Below are 23140 nucleotides of genomic sequence, written 5' to 3'. Positions count from 1 at the left end.
GCCCCTGCGCGGGGCTCCTGCAGCTTCGGGTGGATCCCGGGTGCCAGAGGCCGCGAGGGAATTTGCGCCCTGGCAGACCAGGATAATGGGTGGGGGGGGGGAAGGGAAGAGCCGCCGAGAGGCCGCGCTCACCGCGCTGAGGGGGCGTGGCCAAGCGAAGACGCTGATATGGAGATGGAGGCGTGGCCATGCTGCGGGAGGCGGGACTACGAGGGGGCATGGTTGGACGTGGGTGTGGTCGCGCGTTTGGGGGCGTGGCCGCATCGCAGGGGGCGGGCCCAGGGCGGCAGCCCGGAGGCGCCCCGGGAGCGGGGCGCAGTCGTCGCCGCCGCCGCCGCGACAGGTGCGCGCGGGAGCCGCCTCCGGCCGCCGCAGGTGTGTGGGGACGGACCGGACCGGGGGAGGGGGAGGAAGGAGAAAGGAAAAAGGAGAGCTCCGCTGCGCTCGGCTCTGCCCGACTCCGCTGTGAGGGTCCTGCGTGCGCGGTGGGTGCCGGTTGCTGTAGCGCGGCGGGTCCTGCCCTCCGTGCTCTCCTGCCCGGCTCCCGCTGCGGATATCAGCGTCCCCTCCGCAGAACGGCTGTGCTCCCGTTTAAACTTTAATGCTTGCAATGAAGGGCTGTTTCCTGGAATTCCTCGGGATGGATTATCCAGGCAGCAAGGAAAGGGCAGCGATGCTGGAACATGACACAGTGCCAGGTGCTCAGGGAGGGTCATGACTGGGACCTGGTGCTGGGACAGCGGCAGCGCTGTGCGGGGTCCCGGGGCTCGGCTCTGCGGGCTGGGCCCAGCAGCGGCTCTGCTGGCCTGTGCAGAGGGTCTCGGGGCACCTCTGGCCCTGCAGGGGAGGAGGTTGGTGACAACACGGCAGGGAAAAGGCCCCGCAGGTGCCGCTGGGTGCAATGGGAGCCACTTGTTTCTGGGCACCTGCGCTCTGCGTCCCTCTGGGTTCTGTTGCTTCTTTGCTTCCTTTGACCTGTCGCCCAGAGTCAGGTGTGTCGAGGGCTGTGTCTCATAGCGGCCCTGCTCCCGCCTCACGCATGGAATTCGCTCCCTTTTGGGAAAGACGGTTTGAAGTGCAAAGTGGTGCCCGGATAATCCCTTTGCTCAAGATTAATCTTAAAACAAAAGTTTAATCTGTAGCTTTATGCAGCTGTTTCAGGTTATTTTTTCACATGGAAATATTTTTTTTAGCCATAAATATAATCTATAATCTCTGGGTATGTATTTTTTGGCCTCTTAAATCTTTATGCTAAATGTTTGCTGTTGAGTACCGGTAACTTTGTAAGCATGAAAATGACTATTTACTTGTACGGTTAATATGGCTTTTAAAAAATGAGGCAAAAGGATTGTTCCTCATATACAAATTAGAAGAGCCTTTTTCCTTGTGGATGCTCATTTGTGCAATGGGCAAAGACTGGGAAGTACTCTGAGCCTGCAAGATGGAGAGCATCCTTGGCTGGTCCAGTAAACCTGTACAAAAGTAGCTGGGTTAATAGAACAGGAGTTACTGAATGGCACAAAGTGGAAGCCTGGAAACCATGGGCTTACAAGAAGCATCTCCTCAGTCACCGTCACTGCTCAGTCTGGGCGGAAGATGCGAATCTGAGGCTGCAGTTAGCTGAGCAGGAACCATCAAACTAAATGGTAGTTTTGGTAGGTTTCAGTGCAACTTCCATTATTTGCCAGGCTAATTGAATCCCTTCATCTAGACGTACCATCTGAGCCACTGTCTTGGAAAACACATGCTGCCGTGGTGCATGCTTCCATTGGAACTCAGGAAGGCTGGAGAAGGCCAGGGCCTCCTGTGGGGAGCAGAATGCAGCCTACCCCACTTTGCCTGCGCAGTTTCCCTAAGATGATCCTATCTCAGGTGTGACTAATGGCCTGGGAGAGTTACCTGGGCTCGGACCTCCAGCCTTCTGTGACCTAACGCTGCAAATCAGTGAAAGAAGCTGATGGAAGAAATGAAGTGGCCATGGCCTCCGTGACTGATCCTCGTCAGATCAGCTAATGCACTTGCTACAGGCATTGTGCGACTAGGGATAAAAGAAAAGAGGAGAAAAGGAAAGGCGTTGCCCTGCTAGGTTTATTTTGGTCTTATCAAAGAACTCCAAATTACTCCCCCTCCTTTCCTCCTCCGCAAAAAGAAAAACTAAGTATGTAAAGAAAAAAAAATCTGATATAGTGATGTTGGCTTCTGTGATGAAAAACCTGCGCAAAATCTGTTCCAGTTTACAGCAGTACCGGCCAGTTAGAATTATTCCTTTAGGTAACTGATAGCTATTACAACATGAGGTTTACAGCTGCCTCCCTGAACAGAAGACTTGTTTTAGCTCACAAAGGAAGCGGCTGCTGCATTAGGAATGAACACCACAAGGGTGAAAGAAAAATGTTTGCAGAGGAATTGCATCTTCTTAGGTTTCATAACTCCAGGCTTCTTACATAAATGCCAGCATATTTGCTCGAGAAGCTGAACAAGAGAGGGCATATTAGGGCTTCCTCGAGGGTGCACATGTTCGTGTGTGCTAAAGAAACACGTCGGCATCCTTTTCAATCACAGCTCTCACTCCTGGTTTCTGGCTATTCTCTCACCCCTTATGTTGTCCCTGGATTTCTGTCAGGGAGACCATCTCGAAGGCATCTTCAGAGGAAATTGCAACTTTAATCTGATGTCATTTTCCTGGCCAGACAACACAGGACAGCCTGAATGCCCAAGACATGACAGCAACATCCAGGTGTTGGGAGCACCCGAACCATGAATCATTTTGTGAAACCACTTTTCAGCTCAAATAGTTCAGACTGACCGATACTTTTGTTTTTTCTTTCCTGGGTAGGTATTCACAGTGAAAAGATGGAGCCCTCCCCTTTCAACAGGAGACAATGGGTTTCGCAGTCACTGAGGATCACGGCCAAAGAGCTTTCTCTAGTCAACACAAACAAGTCCTTGGCTCTCCTGGAGAGGTTCTCCAAGTAAGTGGAGCAAGGCTCTTGAATGCAATCAGGCTGTGTTGGTTGGCAGCTGGTACCTTCAACAACGACTGCTTCACTGGCAGTTGTTTTTCCTCTTAAAAATAACAGCTCTGCAGGCATTTCAGTTTCTGGTCGAATATGTGCTGAGCCTTTTTTTTTTTTTCTCTTTCAGTTGATGATCAGTTATATTGTTACAGCAAATAGAATCTCTTCCTTCTTCTAGCAGAAAATAAAGTACAATGTTCACTCTTAAATACAGTATACTTTTGAAGGTAGAGCATTGGGGTGTAGCAGCTATGGCTGTAAGATATTTACTCGCTCAGAATGGGCTTTTGCAGTCTCTCTAACACAGCACTTCCCTGGCACTGGCACTATGAAAACCAGGTGCAGTTACCTGGAGTCCCATCTAGAAGTTGCACTTCTGATCCGTGGGGGCTTGGGATGTAACCCCTAGGAAGAATTTCAGGGATTTTTCGTGGTAGTTGTGTTCCTTATGAATGTCCACTTTCAAGCGTCTCCCAGTACTGTGCAGAAAAGGAATGCCATCTCCCCTTTTGTCTGAGAGGTGGATGATAAACGACAGTCAAATAATAAAGTAATATTTTATACACTGGGCAAGACTGAGTGGCAGTAGCCTACGTGTGTGTTCTGGAAAAGCTTGTGCTCCTAGACTAGGGCTTGGGTTTTCAATGGAAGTTGCATAACTAAGTCCCCTGGGCTGTTGCATTAACAGTCTAACAAGGTTTTAAATCCTGAGTGTGGAGGAAATTTTATGAATTGTATAGAGAGAGGATAACTGCAATCTGAACTCTGCAGAAACATGGCTGTTATTCTATAAGTGTGTCCTAGGGAGAAGCTGCTTGCTTTGACTGCTCTGTTAAGTAATTTATTCACTCACTGAAATTTGATTACAGAACCTGGTCATCTTGCTAAATGTTGATAATCCTTTGAAAAGGGCTTACTGGAAGTAATCCAAACCACTATTCCTTAATCAAGTAGAGTTCCTCTACATCAGCAGTGTCAGTGCTTTGAAAAACCACAATGCTATTGGCTTTGCCAACTCTGACATGTACAGCAAGAGTGTAATTTTTCTAAATTGCTCTTATTAAATATTTGTATTTGAAAATACTTTTTGCATCCCATATAGCATTTAGCTTATGAGTTTTGGTGGGTCAGAGATTCACAGAATTGCAGCTAACAGCAGAGTTAATGCATTGGGATGAGCTAACTCGCAGTGCTGCCTGGGATCTTCGCTCTTTGTTTGTCATTTTCATTGTGGTTATGGACTTTCATCCCCCCGGCTCTCTTGGTTGCTTCTTCCAGTATTGGCTTCTCTTCCTCCTCTCCAAATTCACTTTTTCTGCAGCATGACCACTCGGTGTTTGGAAGCTGTGTAGTACAGAAAACACAGGTTAATGCTTGTGCATTTATTCAGGAGGGCAGGCACGTTCCCTGCGCAGCATTTGGCTGCATGGGAAAGGCAGCTCGCAAACAGTCAAGGGTGCAGACTGCCAGGTCCTGCAGTGCTAGACAAGAAGCCTGTATGGGAGGCCACCATCCAGAGCAGGAAGAGAAGCACTACGAGGATGAACTAGGGAGCAGATTTTTTTCTTTAAAATTACTGAGCCCTCTGGCATACCTTATTTTTGACACCAGCAATTATTTAAAGACTGAACTTGATGACTATTATTAGTATCCCATTTACTGCCTGCAACTTACTGGCAGTTGTTCAGTTACAGTAAACATCTAGTTAGAGAAATACAGCAAAACTCATTGTAGCCAATGAATCCGTGCCTTTCAAAAGGAAAGCAGAGGCAGCTCGTGCAGACCCTGGCTGGCACAGAGCGCGTGCTCCTTGCTGTGGATGCGCTTGTGCCTGCTGGAGTGCAGATTGCTGCGTGTTTTCTGTAGCTTCTTAAGGGACTTTGATTCATGGATCCAGGGTAGTTTATCTGCAGACGGCTGCGATTACTGCTTCCAATGCTGGGCTGGTTCAGCTGGTCATGAAGCAACTGCTGAACTGCTGCAGTTTACAGCCCAGCATAGTAAGATAAACTGGCACTTATGTAGATTTTCCTCGTATGCCAAGCTGTAATTTGTTACAGTTCAGCAGCTGCTGTATAAATAGCTGAGTTATTCCTGCAAGGGGGCAGAGCCGGCAGCTGGGTGGGGGAAACAATAGAGCCATTCCAAGGTAAACTGTCTATATTAGAGACTCGGAGTGTTTAGATGATGAGAATCATAATGCATGCTATTACTAGGAGCTGAATGGCTTAAAATGTGTCTAGCACTTTACACTGTTCAGATACTGTTACTATTTCTTTTTGTAGTGCCTGGTTTCATCTGATAGGTCTGGAAAGTACATGAAATCCTGGAGGAGAAAGAACCTCAGCTCTCTTCAAGAGCATTCGTTATTCTGATTAAAACAATTTCCCCTCCTTTCTTCCTCTTTCTCAAAGGTACCAGAAAGCGGCTGAAGAAGCCACTGCTGAGAAGAAACGAAATGTGAGTATTTGTTTCGTAGGCAGTAAGGGCCGGCCTGCAGCCAGGGCAGATTCCCAGCATGCGCTGCTCCTGTGATGTGCCTTGGGGAAATATCAAAGTTGTTGCCGTGCGTCCTGCAGAAAACTTGGCTTAGACCTAGTTTCTGCCTTTGGCCCATTCCCTTGCCCTTTTTCAGGCTGAACAGAACACAAGCAAATCAAGAGACTTGCCCACAGCCATATGTTGAATCACCAACTGCATCCCAAGCAAAAGCCAAAGCCGGTTGCCTTCAGTCGTTTGTTCTAACCACAACACAGGAGCCTCCACCTCTTTACTCTTAGCTGTAGGCAACTGTGGTACTGCTTGTACTCTAGTTAGAAGGCTCCTTGAAAGAACCTGTGAACTTCTCTGCAATCTGACATGCACATCTGATAGGTGCAGAATCCAGCCAGTGGAACGGTGCCGGGCATGCAGAGGTGCCTGTAGAAACCTGGATGCAGTTTTGACCATTTCTGCTATGTTTGCATTTGCCTTACAACTTCAGTGTTTTCTTTTAAATGCAGTCAGCTAACACACTGATCTTTTTGAAGTCTCAGTGGATTCAAGTTAATTTGCAAAGCAGTGTTCAAAATGTGACCAGAAGAGTAATAGGGTGAGAGACTTAAATCCTAATATAGCTGCTAATCCTGGTTAATTCCCATAAGCCTTGCAGACCTGTTCCACTTGCAGTGAGTTTGATATGTAGTGGTCTCCATAAGGGACAGGCACCAAAAATGCCATGTTGGTCAGGACCAGACGTGAACGAACCAAACGGTGGGTGGCCGGTTACTCTGGGGAGGGATAACCGCTTCTAAGGAAACTAATCTGGGAAGCACTTGGCTTTGAGGAGTGCTGCTCTGGGCCACCATCAAACTCACCATGGTAAGGCAGAGCTTGTGCTTTGTGTGTTCGTGTTCTGTTTAGAGCTTACGATGTGCTGTGTGAAATAGAAGACAAATCCCCCCACATGAGCACAAAACAATGTGTAGGCAGTGCTTAGCTTGTGCTTTAATGCTGTATGGTATAAAATAAGGAAGATGGAGATCTCTAGAATACAGAAGTTAACTGACATAGAAATGCACAACTCCAAAAAAAGCTGCTGTTTCTGTGAGATGGTCTCTAGCTTTTCTGGAGCAGATCGTTTTCTGATCGTTGTGTTCAGAAACAGCTGGAAGATGTGCAGCGCATGGCCCAGCGCGCAGCCCTTGGGGCTGCATTCTCTGCCGTTTGCCGTGCTAGAGGCCCCAGCGGCTCTGGGTCCCGCTCCTTGATGCGCAGCACGGAGTCTTTGTGCGCGTTAACTCCTTGGAGCACGGCTCCCCTTCCCTTATAAGGCCATCCCGCGCACACTTCCTGCGTTCCCCTCCTCCCGGCCGGGATGCTTTCCCCATGTGGCACAGCGTAACGAGTCACAGCTGTGTGGAGGAGCAGAGGGCTGGGAGCAGCGCGGAGCCACTGACTTCCTCCCGCCCGGAAAGGAAGTGCCGTGGGCTCCGACGGGCTCACGCGACCGCTTCGTGTCTCGTCCTGCAGAGCGCCGACAGTCTCCCACCCCGCTTTCAACGGGGCGCCCTGAGCGCGCTCAAGAAGAAGTGGGAGAGCCCGGTGCTGTGCGCGGACGCTGCCAAGGCCGAAGCCAGGCCCAGGGTCAGCAGCCCTGGGGCGGCGGGCAGCCCTGCAGCTCCTCCAGGCCTGGAGCAGGGTCTGTCCGCGGGTGCCGAGAGCGAGAAGCCAAGAAGCCGCTCGCTGGAGAGGGGGAAGATGGAAAACTGCCTGCGAGAACCCGGGCGAGAAGTGGGAAAGGCTGAAGCTGGTGACAACACAGAGCCTGTGGGGAAGATCGAGAAGAGCAGCGTTCCCCTGAGCAAACTGAAGATGATGTTCGAGAAGGGGGAAGCAGCTCCAAGCAAGGTAAGGATTTGTCCCCTCGCATCCCAAGAGTGCCTAAAACTCTTGGGCATTGGGAAGAGTCCCTGGAGGGAGCGCTCGGGGCTCCTGGCTCTGTCAGAACTGTTCTATTCATTGCTCTAGCTGAAACTTAATGTAGCTGCTGGTAATGACTTAGTGGAGCTGTGTGAAGCGTGGGGGTTTGTGCTGTCTGCAATTGCTTACTGCAGACTTTAAATGGATTTGGTTTTGATAGAGTGGATCAATTAAAGGTAAGGAAAAATCAGTATGGAATATATAAGTGTTCTTTTAAAGCAAGGCTGGATTGTTTGCATCTTGTCATGTTTACAAGTTATGTAAACATGAATTGGGTAAAAATAAATAAATCTAAGCAATAGCAGTTTGAAGTAAGCTCACCAGTCTCAGGCAGCTGCAGAGATGAGATGGAAGCACTGCCAGAGTCCCAGGGCTAACTATACATATTGAAAATACTTATATTTAATATACCTATCCAGACGTATGCATAAAAGCACTAAGCAAATACTCCATCTCTTCTTCACTGTCCGCTCATCTTTGTATCTCAACAAATGTTTCTTATCACAAAACCCCTCCCTGGGAAGCAGGCGCAGATAGCGAGGTGAGCTCCTGCCTTCGCCAGTTTTGACTTGCAAATGCTCCGGGCTTGCGTTTTCCCCGGCCGCTCATGAAACCCGAGCCGCATGTGGACTGCAGACTCTGTGTCCCCAGGGAGAATTGCTTAACTAGAAAATGAGTTGCAGATGCCAGCGACTTGCAACATAGTCCCGAGGCCTAGATGCTGGTGGATTTTCCAGTTTTCTCATACTTTCCCATACTTCTGGCTTTGTCTTGCTGCGGGTGGTTTTCTCGCGGTATTGAGTAAAACAAGCAGATTTCCTACAGAAGTTATTTAAATAATGTGATGGTTGAGGGCTTCGGAGGAGCAGCTTTACGTTAAGCTGAGTTTTGCGTCGGAACGTAGCAATCGAAGTCATCTTTCCCAGCTCCCTTCTTCAGGCTCAGTCACCATGTAGAGCAGCCCCAGCTCCATGTTCAGAGGGATTCTGAGAGTGGCTCCAGACCCGGCTTTGGGATCAATGAGCCGGGATTCCTCAGGAAAGCACTGTTTTGCAGATGGGCGTCAAGTACCTTTATCTTAGCCTGGGGGGTTAATTGTTCTGGGCCCACTGAATCGGGGATGGGTATTTCTGTCAAGCTTAGTCATTTGAACACTGCTGAAAAGCAGTCTTCTGGGGGGAAGAACAAACTCTGTTCTTCCCCCAGTTCGTCTGGTTACTTCTGAATTTGCAGCAAGAAAAAGCACCAAGTGCTGTAGAGTTTACCTGGGTGTGAGGGGAGGCCTTCGTGGTCAGAAAGCACTAGGGTAGTTTCTGGCCCTGGGAGTTTATCCCAGGCTGGAGGGTGTCGCCCTGCAGTCCCTACAGCGAGAGCTACAGGACACGCTCTTGGTGCCATAGTGTAAATGTGGCTAAGGGCAGACTGGGCCGCTGGCTCCGGGCTCTCCCATTGGTGCTCTGCCCGTTTTTGAAGCTCTGGTTTGAGTGCCAGGAGGGCTCTCTGAGCTGGGGCTTGTTTCAGTGTCCGGGCCCTGTCAGAGCTTTGCCAACACAACGTCTATGTAGAAGTAGCTTCGAGGCAGTAAAGGTGAAAGGATCTGCCTGGCTTCTCAGTGAGCATGTGGCAGAATCCAGATTAGAGCCTGGATTTCCTGATCTAGTCACATATTCTAAGTAACATTCAACAGAAACAAACCCACTCGGATTTTCAGGAACATAAGTAAAACCCTAATTTATTCATGTATTCATTGAGCTCTAACTCCATCATCTGCAATTTAGATGCAAGGCAGACTTTTTTTATTGCACCCTCCTGGAAGAAAATGTCTCTAAACATGTGAGTTGGAATCAAAGTAGGCATGTCAATCTAGATTGATTTAGTACCATGCAAATGCTGAATCTGAGCTCCTTATTGATTTCAAAGAATGCTTCCTGTTAAATGACAGTAAAAACTTACACAGGGAAGCCTGGAAGAAAAGTCAAACAGATCTGCAGTGGTTTACAAGAAAGTCTCCAAATTGCTTTGTGTTTCTTTTTCCTTAAGGCAAAAACCAACTCTGGCTTGGGTAGTTAACCTGAAGTGCTGGGTCACATTTGACACAGTTAGGATATAACGAAATAGGTGTAACTTTTATTTGGTGTTTTGCCTAACAGCAGCTCCTTGTGCCCCAGGCAAAAAGTTCTGCTCTTGCCTCTTTTGTCTTAGACCCTCGGGGCTTTCCACAAGTAAGGGATGTTTTCTCCCACTTTGCAGGTAGCATTACTGGAATAGTGACCTAGCGCGAAAGGAGCTGGGTGACAGGGGGGTAAGGTGGGAGTCACGGATCCCTTCCTGCTCCTGTTTGCTGAAGTCAGCAGCACCGACGTGAAGCGATCAGGGCTTCCAGGGGGCTAATAAATAATTCAAAGGTGTTCTACCTATAATGTACCGATCTAAAGTCGGACTCTTTGGACAACAAACTACTGGGCTGTAAGAACGTTCGATCTGTGGGCTCGAGGTGACATTAAATTGGACATAGGCTGGGTAAGAATCATCCAAGGATACATTGCAGCGAATAAGGAATCTGCAAGTTCTTACAAGTGTGCAGACACTCCCAAACTGAACCTATCAACACGTTCAGTGGAAGGAAAAGGCTTGTCATAGCTAAGCTCTTTTCCAGTAAGAAACATTACCAAAGACTTAAACCACAGAAATAATAATAATAATAAAAAAATTCCTGTGCTAATGCAGAAAAAGAGGTTTTTCAGCTGCATTTTCCTTTCCTGGTAAAGCTGCTGTTTTGTATGCTGAAGAGCCTGATTTTTAACAGTGATTATCTTACACTGCAGCTCTGTTAAATTCAAACTTTGGAATTTCCTTCAGTTTGGTGACCAGCAAATAAGAAACTTGTTGGAAGCAGTGGAAGAAAAAAATGTGTGGTTAAAGCATGTTGCCAAACCTGCCTTTTTTCTCTACTTTAGCCTCAATCTTAACTTCCAGTTGGCTCTGTGATTTAACCCTTTCTATGGAGAGGAGAAAGATCTGTCAACTTCTAGTATTTTATAGATTGACTTTCAGCTGTGGGAAATATCTTGATGAAGTGAAGCTCTGTGCTTCATGAGTATTTACTAAAGCTGTTGAAATTTGTTGAAATTTCTTTTCATGGTCTCTTTTATTGAGCATTAGCTTTTTGGGGAGTCAGTCTCAACAAAAGACTGTCAGATCTGATTGAAGCAGCCAGGGCATCTGCCTGGTGGTGCTACAAAACACCCTGTCCAGCACTTCAGCCTTGCCAGTGATTATCTGGGATATCTGAGAATATTTATCTCTGGCACTGTTCTGCTTAAGCTTCAGCCTTATCAGACCTAATTAGGGAATTATTTGGTACTGAATGAATGAGCTATCCATGTCAAAACAAGTAACTCTAGATAACTTACATTACTGTAGCATTTGTTGTCTTTTCTGTTGTTGAAAATGAATGCATGGGTATTGCTAGATCCCACTTCTAATCCTCCAATTTAAAATCCTCATAAACTGACCTTGCATATGAACTTACGAATAAACTGCAAAAATGATCTTTGTGCTTCTTTGTCTTTTCAACAATCAGCTAAAGGCACCTCTGGACCTCTTCTAGAAAGAGTTTTCCAGGCAGCAGGGGGTTAGCTATTGTGTGATCAAACTTTATACTGGTTAAATAGGATGTCACCTGCTAGACTTGTTTAGTCCAGTAAAGCAGATTTGCTAGTGACACCTGTGCATCTTAAGGGATTAAAGGCAGCAATCTCTGTTTGCCCAGGCAGCTGATGGATGGGTTTGTCTCTAGCAGGGCCCGTGGGACCAGAGGAAGTCAGCACCAAGGAGCGTTTCTGAAAACAGCTACTCTTCAGAGGACTGTGAGATTGCCCAAGGAGACAAGAGCCACAGTACCTCAGGTCAGTAATCCTTGGGCTTTTTTGGTTTGTAAGACTATTCTATACAAAACAATGGAAATAGCCTTCTGCCTTTCAGAAATAGAAGGAAATGGAGCCATTTTCCATCTGTAAGGTCCTTGAGAGCATCACATTTAATGAACTAAATCATGCTGTGACTGTTAAACCATTATCCCCTTAAGTGTAGGACTGGCCACGTGTAGCCAGGCACGGCACATAATGGGCAAATTAAAGAACGGAACCTGCTTTTCTCCTGTATCTTAATTCCAGGACAACGCTTTTTTTCCTTAATAGTCAAACTAATTTAGAAACTAAATAGCAAAATTTCTTTCCTGTACAAGTAGACAGGACAATATGCCTTCTTTCTGTTGACTTAATACCTTTCCCTCCTCCTACCTCCTTCAGAAATGGGTGAATGCAGCAAGCCTTTTGACTTGAGGAAAATTACATATTTTTCATAAATTTAAAGGCACTTTCCTAACAAGGCATTTACAGACTTCTGTGTTTTCAGACTATAGCTAATATTAAATCTAATTACTTAATGGTACAGATTGTGTCCTTATTTGAGCAACACTGGAGAGACTGGCAAGAATTACTTGTGCTCATTTATTGTCCCCAAGAGGGACCTTAATGATTTGCATAATGTTTTAGTCATCCAAGGCCACTAGCTAGCGAAAGGTTTCTTTTTATCATTCTGTATTGAATGATAAAGCTCTTCCTGTGTGAGGGTCAGCACTTTAGTAAGTCAGCAGAGCAGTAAAGGGAGCTGTGTTTTTAAGGCTAATTGACTAAAGTTTGGCAGCAAAAATGAAGGCTGGGTGGCGAGCACGAGGAGTTGGGAGATCTGGACCTATGTACAGAGCTCAGCTGGTAGGTAAGCTGCCAAATGTTTCTTTCCTCTTGAGATAAAAGCAGATGCTTCAAAACTGTGCTGCCAGGATAAGCAAGGCTAAACTGAATTATTTCATAATGTGTTTGTTCTTGAAATCCTCGGCTGTAGTATGTCATATGAGAGACTAAATTTTACAGAGAGGTTGGAAGTGGCAGGTGAGACATTCTCTCTCACTTCCTATAGCTTTCCAAAAAGACTCTGAAAACTATTCCACTACAGAAGTGAAGTGTATTTCCACACAGCCGCTGGAGTAGCTGCTCTCACTGAACCACAACAGCAAGACAGTCTGCAAAGTTTGAACCATTTGCCCTTGTTGCTTCTGAGGCTGCTGGCTGGGTGCCTGGTGAATATGCTACTTCTGAAACTAGCTGGATTAAACGCAAGACTCGGAGCATAAGCCCTTGACTCAAGCACCTGTGCTTTCAGACCTGAAATATCTCTGCTCTTGGTGCTGAAGGGATGCGATTTGTAAATCTCTGTGGCTGTTTCATGCAAGTTACCCTTTACTTACGTAATTATTTTTCCAGGGCATCTAGTGGAGAGTAGTGCAGTGCTCAGCTTGGAGAAGGCAGAGAGCAAGAAAAGCCTGGACATGCCTCGCTTGACAGAAACGTCCATAAAGGACAGGCTGGCCAAGTACCAGGCGGCTGTGTCCAAGCAGGGCAGTGCCACCAACCTGCTGGTAAGTCTGCTCTTCTGGGGCTTGTGTAGAAGTGATTTTTTGCCTCAATATGAAGCTGAAAAGAAGGTTTTAGGAAAACGAGGTTTTTTGAAGATAATGCCATCTTGTTTTGAAGAGCTTTTTTTGCTCCGGAGAGTAGTTGCTAATGAAGAGCTTTCTCTACAGGCTGCAGGAGGAAATAAGTATTTGCATCTTCCTGAAATAATCTTGAAAACTTTCCAAGAAACTAATTGCTGGCACCCTGACTGAGGTCCTTCTGAAACACAGCTGACATTCTTTTCCTGTGTGTCTATAGCTCTCTGCATACTTTAAAAATCTCAATTCAGAGTTTGCAAATCAGCAGTAAACTAGGGGAAAGTGAAGCACAGCATGATGGAGTGACTTCCACTGTCATAGTGCCCGGAGCCTGTACTGCAGCTTTGGCTTCTCTAGCCAGTTTTCCTCCCTTTTGTTATCACCTCCCTTCAAGTCTTCTCATCCATTACATGAATCCAGTTGTTCTGTTGCAGTGAATTAACCTGTGCCAATTTTGCAGCTATTTGAGCAGGAAATGAGCAATTAATGAATCACGGTAACCACTGCAGCTGAAGGGACTACAGGAATCTAAGCTTTTGTCAAAAACTGCACTGCATTTGCTGGAACTGTCTGAAGATTTTGTTTAGTAACGGGAAATTTTAAGTCTCTTTTTAACCAGACTGATAAGTGGTGGGACTTTTTTAAATTAGAAAATTTGCACTTTCAATAAAAGCCAAAAATGTTGGTTCTAAACCTTAGAAAAGGATAAGCTTCTTGGGTATCTTTATACAGATGCAAAAAAATCTGTATGCAACTGAGACAATTTCTATTTACCATATCTCACCTGTATTTGGCTGGATTGCCTTTTCTAGCTTATGGAAAGATCTAAAACTGATTCCTTAAATTATGCCCTATTGACAAGAGATTTGCCATAGGCATCTCTTGACTCTTGGTCATGAAGCTCAAGCACTGTCAGCTTTGGGTGTCAGCCCAGGCTGTTGCTCTTACGAGGCTCCATTTGGCAGAATCTCGTTTGATTTTGGCCTGGTGTGTTGCTAAGGGCAGTAGGCAGAATGGAGGCAAACGAGTGCAGCTGAGGCCAGAGCTTGCAGTACTTCTGTGCTCCCCCAGGAGCCGTAACGCTTGTTGTGGACTCCTGTCCATGGAACTATGGACCTTTCGATAAGGTAGTTGGATATTTGTATCTCCTTTCTCTTAGTGTGTGTCACACAATCTCTTCTGGGAACGACTATTTTGAGGGCATTGTGGTCGATTCAGGGCCCGATTAAATGGATAGACTTTTTTCTTCTCTCTAATAGCTGTTTAGAGCATGAGTGAGAAGCAATCCTTTTACAGCATTGCAAATGATGCAAAAAATCCACTGAGCTGCTGTTGGCATTTGGCTGTTTCTTTTCCGTATTACACAGAAGATGCCTCGTGAAAGGCACGAGTCTTTCACTGCCACAGGATTCAAAATAATTGGAGAAAGAAGCACGAGGTTTCACTGGATGTTTTTTAGATGTCTGAAAGATTCTTTTGAGAAAATCTTAAGTCAGTTTGTCAAGAACAAAATCCTAATAGATAACTGAGTTCTGTTTTTTTGGGTTTTTTTTTTTCTTTTTTTCTTTTTTCTTTTTTGATTGGTATTGAAGCAAGGGTAGAACTTGCTTTTATGTTGAATTGTATTTAACAGCTACAGTGCTTTACACAGTGTTTGTGCTGAAATACTTGTAATTTCAAATGAAAGGTTACCTGTTCTGGAAAGGGGACATGTGGAGTGAGAAGGGAGAAAAAAGGCATTATATCCATAGAACGGAACAAAATTTTATATAGTCTTATCTTTCTTCCTCATTATCACTTACAAAGTATATGTAGCTTTTTATGCCTTTCTCTCTAGTTATGATGCTATTTGTTAGGAAAACAGTTTTTAAAGGACTGAAGAGAAATGGAAAGCAAGTACTTTCCTAGGGGAAAAGAGCTTGTCAACTTTCAAGTGCTTTATTCTATAGAATGAGATTCAAGCCAGTGAAAGTGAACTCAAGAATTACAAATCTGAGCAGAAGGAGAATATGGCAGCAAGTCTTGAGGACTCCATTTTCTGTCAGGATGGGGAGAAGGTAAGATGCTCGTACTGGTGGAGATCAAGGACTTCCCTTTAAGTGGAACTAGCTGGAGAGGCAGAGACGAGATGCTTGTTCCACATACTGTGTAGAAATTCAACATTACCAGCTGAGAAGTCATTTATGTACTGCAAAATTTCTCTATTTTTAGACTGTATCTGAACTACAACCTCTGCAGGTCTCACTGGAAGACTTTTAAGCAGTTACGATGCAGAGAGTAGAGATAAATTATTAAGAGTTTTTTTTTTTGTTTGTTTGTTTTTTTAGAGCATTCCCCATCTTCTCAGTAATAACATACCTCTGGCGTGGCAGAAACCTTGAATATCGGGCTGATGTGTTATTCAATGGCTTCAGTAGCTGATTAGAACCAAAGCCTTTGAAGATGGTGGTTTGGGGTTGTTTGCTTGCTTGTCTTTTTGTTGTTTTTTCTTCTAATCTCTGCCATTAATATTGATGACTTTGGGAAAGCCACCTAAACTTTTTTGTCATGTTCCCTACTTCTAAAATAATGATTCGGAATTGGTTATTTGATTGATCTTTTAAAAATATACATATGAAAAACTTTGTGTGACACAAGTAAAGGAAGTGGGTCACTTTTTTCCTCAATTTAGTGACAAAATTTTGATTAATGTAACTGAGAATGCCAGTTTGGGTTTGTTCCTGGTTTTGAGCTCCAGCTGTAAATGAGACTAAATTACTCCGCGAATACAGGGATATTAAAGCATGCTCAGATGTTTGTATACTAAATTGGGGTTAGCACAAGGGATAAGAGTAGCTGAATAATAATTGGGCTACTGTGTATTCCAGCCATTCTGAACACGTGGCAACCTAATGCCAGGAGGCTTTTAGAGCTTTCCAGCTCTGTTTGGGCAGAGGGCCAAATTGGAGCTTTCAGCTGTTCCTCACTGACAGCTGAGCAGCTTCGTGTTTAATTGGTAGAGGCTGCTTTTTGCTAAAAGGTGAGTTAATTAAAAGAACACCTGTTAAATAAGAATGGTTCCCTGTTGCTGAATGGCAGATATGACAATTACTGCTGAATACAGGAAATTTTATTCAACCGACTTTATTGAAATTCTTACTGTGTTGCATCCTGTTGAGGAGTCCAAGCATGGTCAAGAGCCTGAACAGACCAGTATTTGACAGTAATAGTTGTCATTTTTAAAATTACATGATCAACTTTGATATTAGGTCTAATAAATCTATTAGTAGTAAGCGGGGAAAAAAAAAAAAAGAGAGAGAGAATCTCTGGAGGGAAAAAAAAAACTTGCTAGCTTTCTTTGTCACTTCCACACTAACTTATGAAAGATTTGGCAGCCAGGCACTTGTGATTCTTGCAGACGCAGAGCATGCTAGTGATAAAGCTGTTCAATAGAACAAAGTATGTTATTTTCTATGACTTGCTTCTTCGTTACTCCTTTGATTTGCAAACTTTGGTTGTTTACAATGAACCTTTCAATCATTAAAGTAAATTAGTGACTGTGGCTAATCTTTTTACAGCACTTTAGTTTCTCAGTGTCACTTCTTCTAGCTGTATTTAATAGCAATATGGCCATGTTTAAGAAATCAACATTAAAAGCTTTGCCTGTAACACACTTAGTATCTGCAGCTGGTTTAGACCTGACTTAAAAGGTGTGCTGGTGTCTGGAACACAAAATCATGATGTTTGTGTGATGACTACAAGGGATGGTCTGAATTCTGACAAGGTGTGAAGCTGGGAGGATGTCTACTTGTGGCAGAGACTGAATGTTCTTGGCAGTCACCTGGACTCTGCCTTTTGCCTCCAGAACCACAAGCAGCCTCATGTGCACCTCAGCGTGGCCCATCTCTTCCTCTTTAGTGCCTAACTCCATCAAATTGCCTGTCGTGTTACTTAAACCATCATTATTTGGACTTGTGAAGATCAAAGGTGCTCATTGTATAGTATTTTCTTGCAGGCTCCTGGAGGGGAGAACAGCCTGCATTTCCACTCGGATCTTTCTGAGGATGGCAACAGTGAGTATCTGTTCTCCTGCCTCAGTAACAACAGACTGCGTGGCTGAGGAAAATATTAAACTCTGCCCTTTGTGCATATGATGCATGAGGTCCCTCTTACCACACAGTAAAACTGCCTTCTGACTGAAACTGAAAACTAGTCCTGTGCTAAACTCCAGCTCAATTATTTCTGGCAGGTTTAGAAATTGGTTTATAATTGTAATTCTGAGATGGCTGTAACTCTTATTTGCTCTGATTTAACATATTTAATGTAGCTTCCTCACCATTTGGGCTTAAACTAACGGCTATAGCAAATAGTGTATCAGTCAATAGTCTGATAAGTAGGATTGCAGTTCAGCCTTACCAGAATAAGATCTTAATGGTTTTTAAATCACTGCAGTTATTCTTTTCTTCCTGTTCTTCTCCTTTAGTTGGGCTCAACTTAGAAATCGACACAGAGGTTCAGAAACCTGTGAACACAAAACAGCAAAACTTTGGTTCCAAACCACTTGGCCAGATGGATGCATCTCTGCCAAAGCCAATGAAGGTAAAGCAGACATTTATTCTTAAGCATTAGCAATGGTTAAAATCAGCTTTCTTCACTCTTACTGAAAAGCCTTCATACAATCAATGTGTTTGCCAGAAATCTGGCAGTGACTATATCAGTATGTGATTAGTCTTCATCAGACTGTGTTCATCAGGAAACTTAAATTCAGAATGAAAAAATATCTCAAAACTGTCAGCTTTCCTTCAAGGATGAAGTGTGAGGTGCTTGCTAGGGGTTGCCCTGCCACTCAGAACAGCGTGTCCCTGTGGCAGTGGCAAGCTGCTTGTCTGCAGTATAGGGAAAAGGGGTTGAGCAGGGAAGCCAGGATGCAGATCCTACTAGGGCTCAACTGGGCCTACAGTCAAGTTTTTAGAAAGTTCTTGCAGATGGGCACTGAGGGACCTGAATTTCAGTGCTCTCAGCAGCCGGGACCTGGCACGCCACCCTCCTTTTCCAGCTCTTCCCCAAACAACTGCAATTGGTAGGAACTTTACAGTGAGGGCAGTTTAGTGTGGGACTCCTCAGAATTTGAGTTTGGCATTTTGAATAGCACGTCTTTTTTCTTTAGCAGGAGCTCTAAAGCATAAAGCAGGTAGAGAACGTCTTGGATAAGAATGTATTTGCTAATCTTATTAAGCACCCAAACTGCAGTGCAGAGTATTTTGATCACGCTGTACTTGCTTGTCACATGTGCCGTCTGGAGTTAGGATGCCTGCTCCCTGTGCTGCCACAGACTTCCTGGCTCGCTCCTGAGGAAACAACTGTGCTTTTGTTGTTTCCCCATCTTTGAAAGGAACCGCGCTGCCCTCGCCAAGACGAGCGAGATGTGGCTTCCTAGTGTTCTGGAGTGTAAATGCCACTATGTGAAATTAGAGCTGTCTGTAGCTTTTCTATTATTTCAATCTGTTAAAGCATACAAGGTACACACAAGCTATGTGATTTAGTCCCCTGTGCAATCGGATTGTAGTATTAGAACCATTTTAGTGCTTTGCCTTGTTACTGCTGTTGATGCTGCACTGCTCAGATAGAAATCTAGATGCTGTTTTATTCATGCAAGATTCCTATTTGTCTCTTCCAGCTTCTGTTTCCTGTTCTTGGTTCCTAATCTCTACTCCTGCCTTCTGCTTCCCTCCTAATGTGAGCTCAACTCTCAGCTTTCTGTCAAGTTTTCTGTATTAACTGGGCCTCACCTTCCTCCTGTAGCTCCTATTTGTAGTAGGCCTGGAAAGGAATTTCTTTCTCTTCACACCCCAAAACACCTCTCCATCAGACACAGGGCTCATTGTTATACAAGTAAGTTCCTCCTCTCAGATAGGGACATGCATTGCAGAAGCACATGCCAGCACAATAATGTATTCTTGTAAAACTCAGCTCTCACAAAAAGTCATGTTTTTGAGCAAATTGCTACTGCCTTGCTCTCTGTGGCAAGTGTGGATGCTTACATTTTTGTTTGAATCAGTGAGTTGCCTCGTGTTTGAGATTGCATATAGCAACTCAGCATGGAGAATTCGTATTCAGTTCTGGCAACACCCAGAGGGCATTTCTTTTATTAGTTTGTTTTCCAAAAGGACCTCTGAACGCTGAGGTTGCAAGCTTTTGTTGGTCAAGCTGTCATCATAATTTGAACTTCAGTATAACTTGAAACAGAGCCTTAAACTTAAATGGATAGGAACCTGTTAAACTGGAATTAAATTTGCAGCAAACTTCATGGTTGTGACAAAGTGATTTCTGCTGGCTCCGTCTTCCGCAATCAGTCCCACACATACTGTAACTTTCATTGCCTAACCATTGTTTCTAGTTTGTTATAAATAAATTGCTATAGTTATTTGTCTTCCTGTGACCTTCCTGTTTTTTCTTTAACCATCATACTTTTCCTCAAAGCCTTTTAGTAAGCTTGTAGTTCATTCTTTGTCCAAAAATAAATAAGCAAGCTACAATATCAATGTGCCTCTGCACATCCATGGATGTGGAGCCTGGCACTCTTTTACTCTGTTGCCACAGTGGTTGCAATCAGTGTGCAGTCCAAACCCACCAATTTTCATCTTCCTGTTATTCAGTTTTATTCTGATTTTAAGGTACGTTTCCTACTGGCCAACCTTAATAGGTTCCAAGCAGTGAACAGCATCAAGTGACCTTTTCTATTGGACAGAGAGTACTTGTTTCCTTGTTGCTGTCAGAAAACAAAACTTGAACCTATTCCCGTACAGCCCAGTAGTGACACTTGACTCCTTAGCGTTTAAGCTTACTCTTACACTAAACTCTCAGGAAATTCTCTTTGTGAGCAGATAATGAGTTCTAGCTGCTTAATGTCAAAACTCTGCTAACATTAAGTCTGGAGTAAATTCGTCCTAAAACCTGAATATAGTTACTTTGCTATTGGAATTGCTTATGAATTTCCTGCTGCCTCCATCTGTGCTGAGATGATTTCCCCCTCTTTAGGAGACCATTTAGCAAAATTGGTTTGTTTTAAACTCTTGAGCAGCCTGTTCCACTCCTATTCTTCCTGAGACAATCCTGTGGGCCAGCCATAGCCTTTTCTTTGCTTGTTGCCTCCCAGCACTCTATACCGCAACTAGCAGTAAGCTGTTGAAAGTGAAATCTTGTTTCTAAGAACTCAAGAAGCTCAGTTTGAACCCAAGTGAAGTCTTGTAAGAGTTAATTCATTGTCCAGTTAACTTGCTTTCTCCTCTTCCCTTAGAAGTTTCAGTTGCCAGCGAAGGAAATCTGCGTTGGGTGCCAGAAGACTGTGTACCCAATGGAGAGGCTGTTTGCCAACCAGCAGGTGTTTCACATCAGCTGCTTCCGCTGTTCCTATTGCAACAGTAAACTCAGGTAAACACAGGGCTGCATTTGGCTGCCTTTTGGGAAGTTTGGCTATCCTTTTCCCAGAAGTTGAATAAGATGCTGTCCAAGCTTGGCAAAGGTGACTAATCCTGTGGATTGAATGGGAGCAAAGGAATGGTATTAGGGCCCTCGTTCTGCCACTAGCCTTTGTGGCTGGTGCAGTCAATTTTAATTCTTAATGGCATTTCATGTGTGTGGGGGGGAAATATAATTGTAGACAACTCCTGAAATTTTAAAAAGACAGTCGTAACTGGTTGTGGAAGCTGGGACTGCTGCAATGTTTGTCTTTTCTAAATCTGCTGCAAGACTGAAATTGAATCTCTTCAGTAGCAAAACTAGAATGGACCGTGCTTGGTGGCTGGTATTAAATCGAATGTTAATATTGCTATCTTTCCGACCAGTCTTGGTACATACGCATCTCTGCGTGGCAACATTTACTGCAAGCCGCACTTCAATCAGCTCTTCAAGGCTAAAGGTAACTATGATGAAGGCTTTGGACACAAACAGCATAAGGAATTGTGGGCAAGCAAAACTGAAGGTGAAGAATCCTTGGAGAAAACTGCCAGTGTTGCAAATGCAGCAGAAAATCCTCCAAGTCCTGGGGTAGAGGATGCCCCAATTGCAAAAGTAGGAGTTCTGGCAGCAAGCATGGAAGCCAAAGCTTCAGCTTTGCCTGAAAGAGAAGAGAGACCAGCAGAAACGAAGAAGCTCAGGATTGCCTGGCCGCCTCCATCTGACCAAAGTATTCAAGGAAGTGCCTTAGATGAAGGCATCAAAGTTTTAAAACCCAAATGGCCCCCAGAAGAAGAGCTTTCTAAGCCAGATGTGCAGGACGATGTGGACCTGGATCTCAAAAAGTTACGAAGATCTTCCTCACTGAAGGAAAGAAGTCGGCCCTTCACAGTAGCTGCCTCCTTTAGAACAACGTCTGTTAAAGGCCATAAAACAGAGAATTTATCTCCTCCTAAGGCAGAGAGAGACAGCTTGAGAAGAGGCAAGGAACTGGAGAGAGAGGTTGTGACAGACAAAAAGCAGAAAGAAAAGAAGGTTGAGAATAGGAATGTCCAGAATGCTGAAAAGAAAAATGCAGAGGAAGAGCAGGAATTGTTGGATAGCAGAGCAGTAGAGCATAACTTGGTAGAAAATGGCCAGGTGAGTGTAGAGACGGATGAGGAAGAACATGCTGCAGAAGAGCAGCAAACACTAAGTGAAGAATTTCTCGAGCCAAATTCTCCTAAACATTCCAGCTTAGCCAACATTAAGATTGCTAATGAATCATCTCCTGACCAGAATCGTAAGTCCCAAGACGTTGGTTTCTGGGAGGGTGAAGATATGGAAGATCTCTCTGTGGAAGAGCAGATCAAAAGGAATCGTAACTATGAGGAAGATGATGAAGAATGAATTGGACTTCTACTGGAAGACTTGCTGCACGGTGCTGGGCCTTTTAAATCGGTATTTTTAGCTTTAATAAGCAGCTGTCCTCTGTGAAAGTGATGCTGTACTGCACATTGATGTGTAAGGGAATCATTCGTGTGTGCACATTACCTTGAACACAAAAATACTGTGGAAGCCTGTGAAGAGAACATCTAGGTGCATGGTATTTGAGGGCCTGTTGCTGTGTTCAACAGGTATTCTCCATCCACAGCATGAGAACAGAACTGTCTTATCCCTTTTGAGCTTAGTATTTATTCCACTAACAATTTACAGAATTTTACTGTGCTCACAAGGGTGATGTGAAACAGGCTCTCTGTAATACGCAACTTTTACCACTACAAATGCTACTGCAGTGCTTAGGGACCAATTTCAAAGGGACTTTCTGGCCTGCTTTAAAAATGGTAACTGAATGCACTTTAATACATGTAAAGGGCACAGCTGGGATTTTTTTTTTTCATAATGAAAACCTTACGTTTGTGCTTAGAATCCAACAGCTAAAGCATCTTAAACTGAGTGCAACATGATATATATTTTTTCTTTTTAATCTCAAAATTGCCTATGATCAGTGGAAGACTTTCTACTCTTTTCTATGTACAACTGGAATGGTGTGCCCATTGCTGGAGTATATGTATTTTAGTGCTTACCCAGAGGCTGTGCTGACTGACAGGACTCTCTGAAGACAAATCAATACTTTTGCAGGAGCCTGCAGGGCATTACTTTTGAATTTCATATGCATTTAAGTGTTTTTTTCTTTCTTTTTTTAGTAAATTTCATCCTTGATTCATTTAAAACTGCAGAAAATTTTTAAGGCCTTTTGACAATTATGAAATCCTACTTGCACCAAGCTGCCAGAAATGGTTTCCTTGGGGCTGTGAAATAGCAAAATATTTGGGATAAAACCATATGAACAGTGACACTCTGATTCCTAGTATGGGAGCTTAGTACATTTTAAAACTTGACTACATTTATTTTTTGAATAATGGAATATGAATTGTGCAAGGAGGATGTACTTTTATACTAGCTCTTATTTGTACTGTATTCTTATGAGAATTAGCTCTATTTGAGGTGTAAAATATTCTGCTTTCTTAACAATCCTGCTAAGTATGAAATCTTCAATAAAATTGTCATTTACATTGTTTTGAGTCTGAAGACTGGTTCATATTCATTTCATAAACAGCATTTTAAAAAGACTTAAGAAAAGCGGGGTGCGATACTGTTTTTTACTTGAATCAGGTGATGAGAACAGTAATTT

General features: G+C 44.1%; 1 protein-coding gene across 1 annotated transcript; it reads left to right on the top strand.

Annotated features, from left to right (window-relative positions):
• Positions 1 to 308: 308 nt before the first annotated feature.
• LIMA1 (LIM domain and actin binding 1) lies at positions 309 to 22964 on the top strand. Its single transcript, XM_088520655.1, has 11 exons — positions 309 to 375; positions 2837 to 2972; positions 5432 to 5477; positions 7029 to 7406; positions 11281 to 11386; positions 12803 to 12957; positions 14982 to 15089; positions 17027 to 17084; positions 17495 to 17610; positions 20309 to 20442; positions 20856 to 22964. Exons 2-11 carry the CDS (start codon positions 2854 to 2856, stop codon positions 21853 to 21855), a joined length of 2220 nt encoding a protein of 739 aa, XP_088376781.1. The 5' UTR covers positions 309 to 375; positions 2837 to 2853; the 3' UTR covers positions 21856 to 22964.
• The last annotated feature ends 176 nt before the right edge of the window (positions 22965 to 23140 follow it).

Source organism: Tinamus guttatus, unplaced genomic scaffold (genome assembly GCF_059628265.1).
Source record: "Tinamus guttatus ecotype Peru unplaced genomic scaffold, ASM5962826v1 Tinamus_guttatus_pri_ptg000096l, whole genome shotgun sequence".
Lineage (NCBI taxonomy): Eukaryota > Metazoa > Chordata > Aves > Tinamiformes > Tinamidae > Tinamus > Tinamus guttatus.
This window is presented reverse-complemented; position numbering and strand designations above follow the sequence as displayed.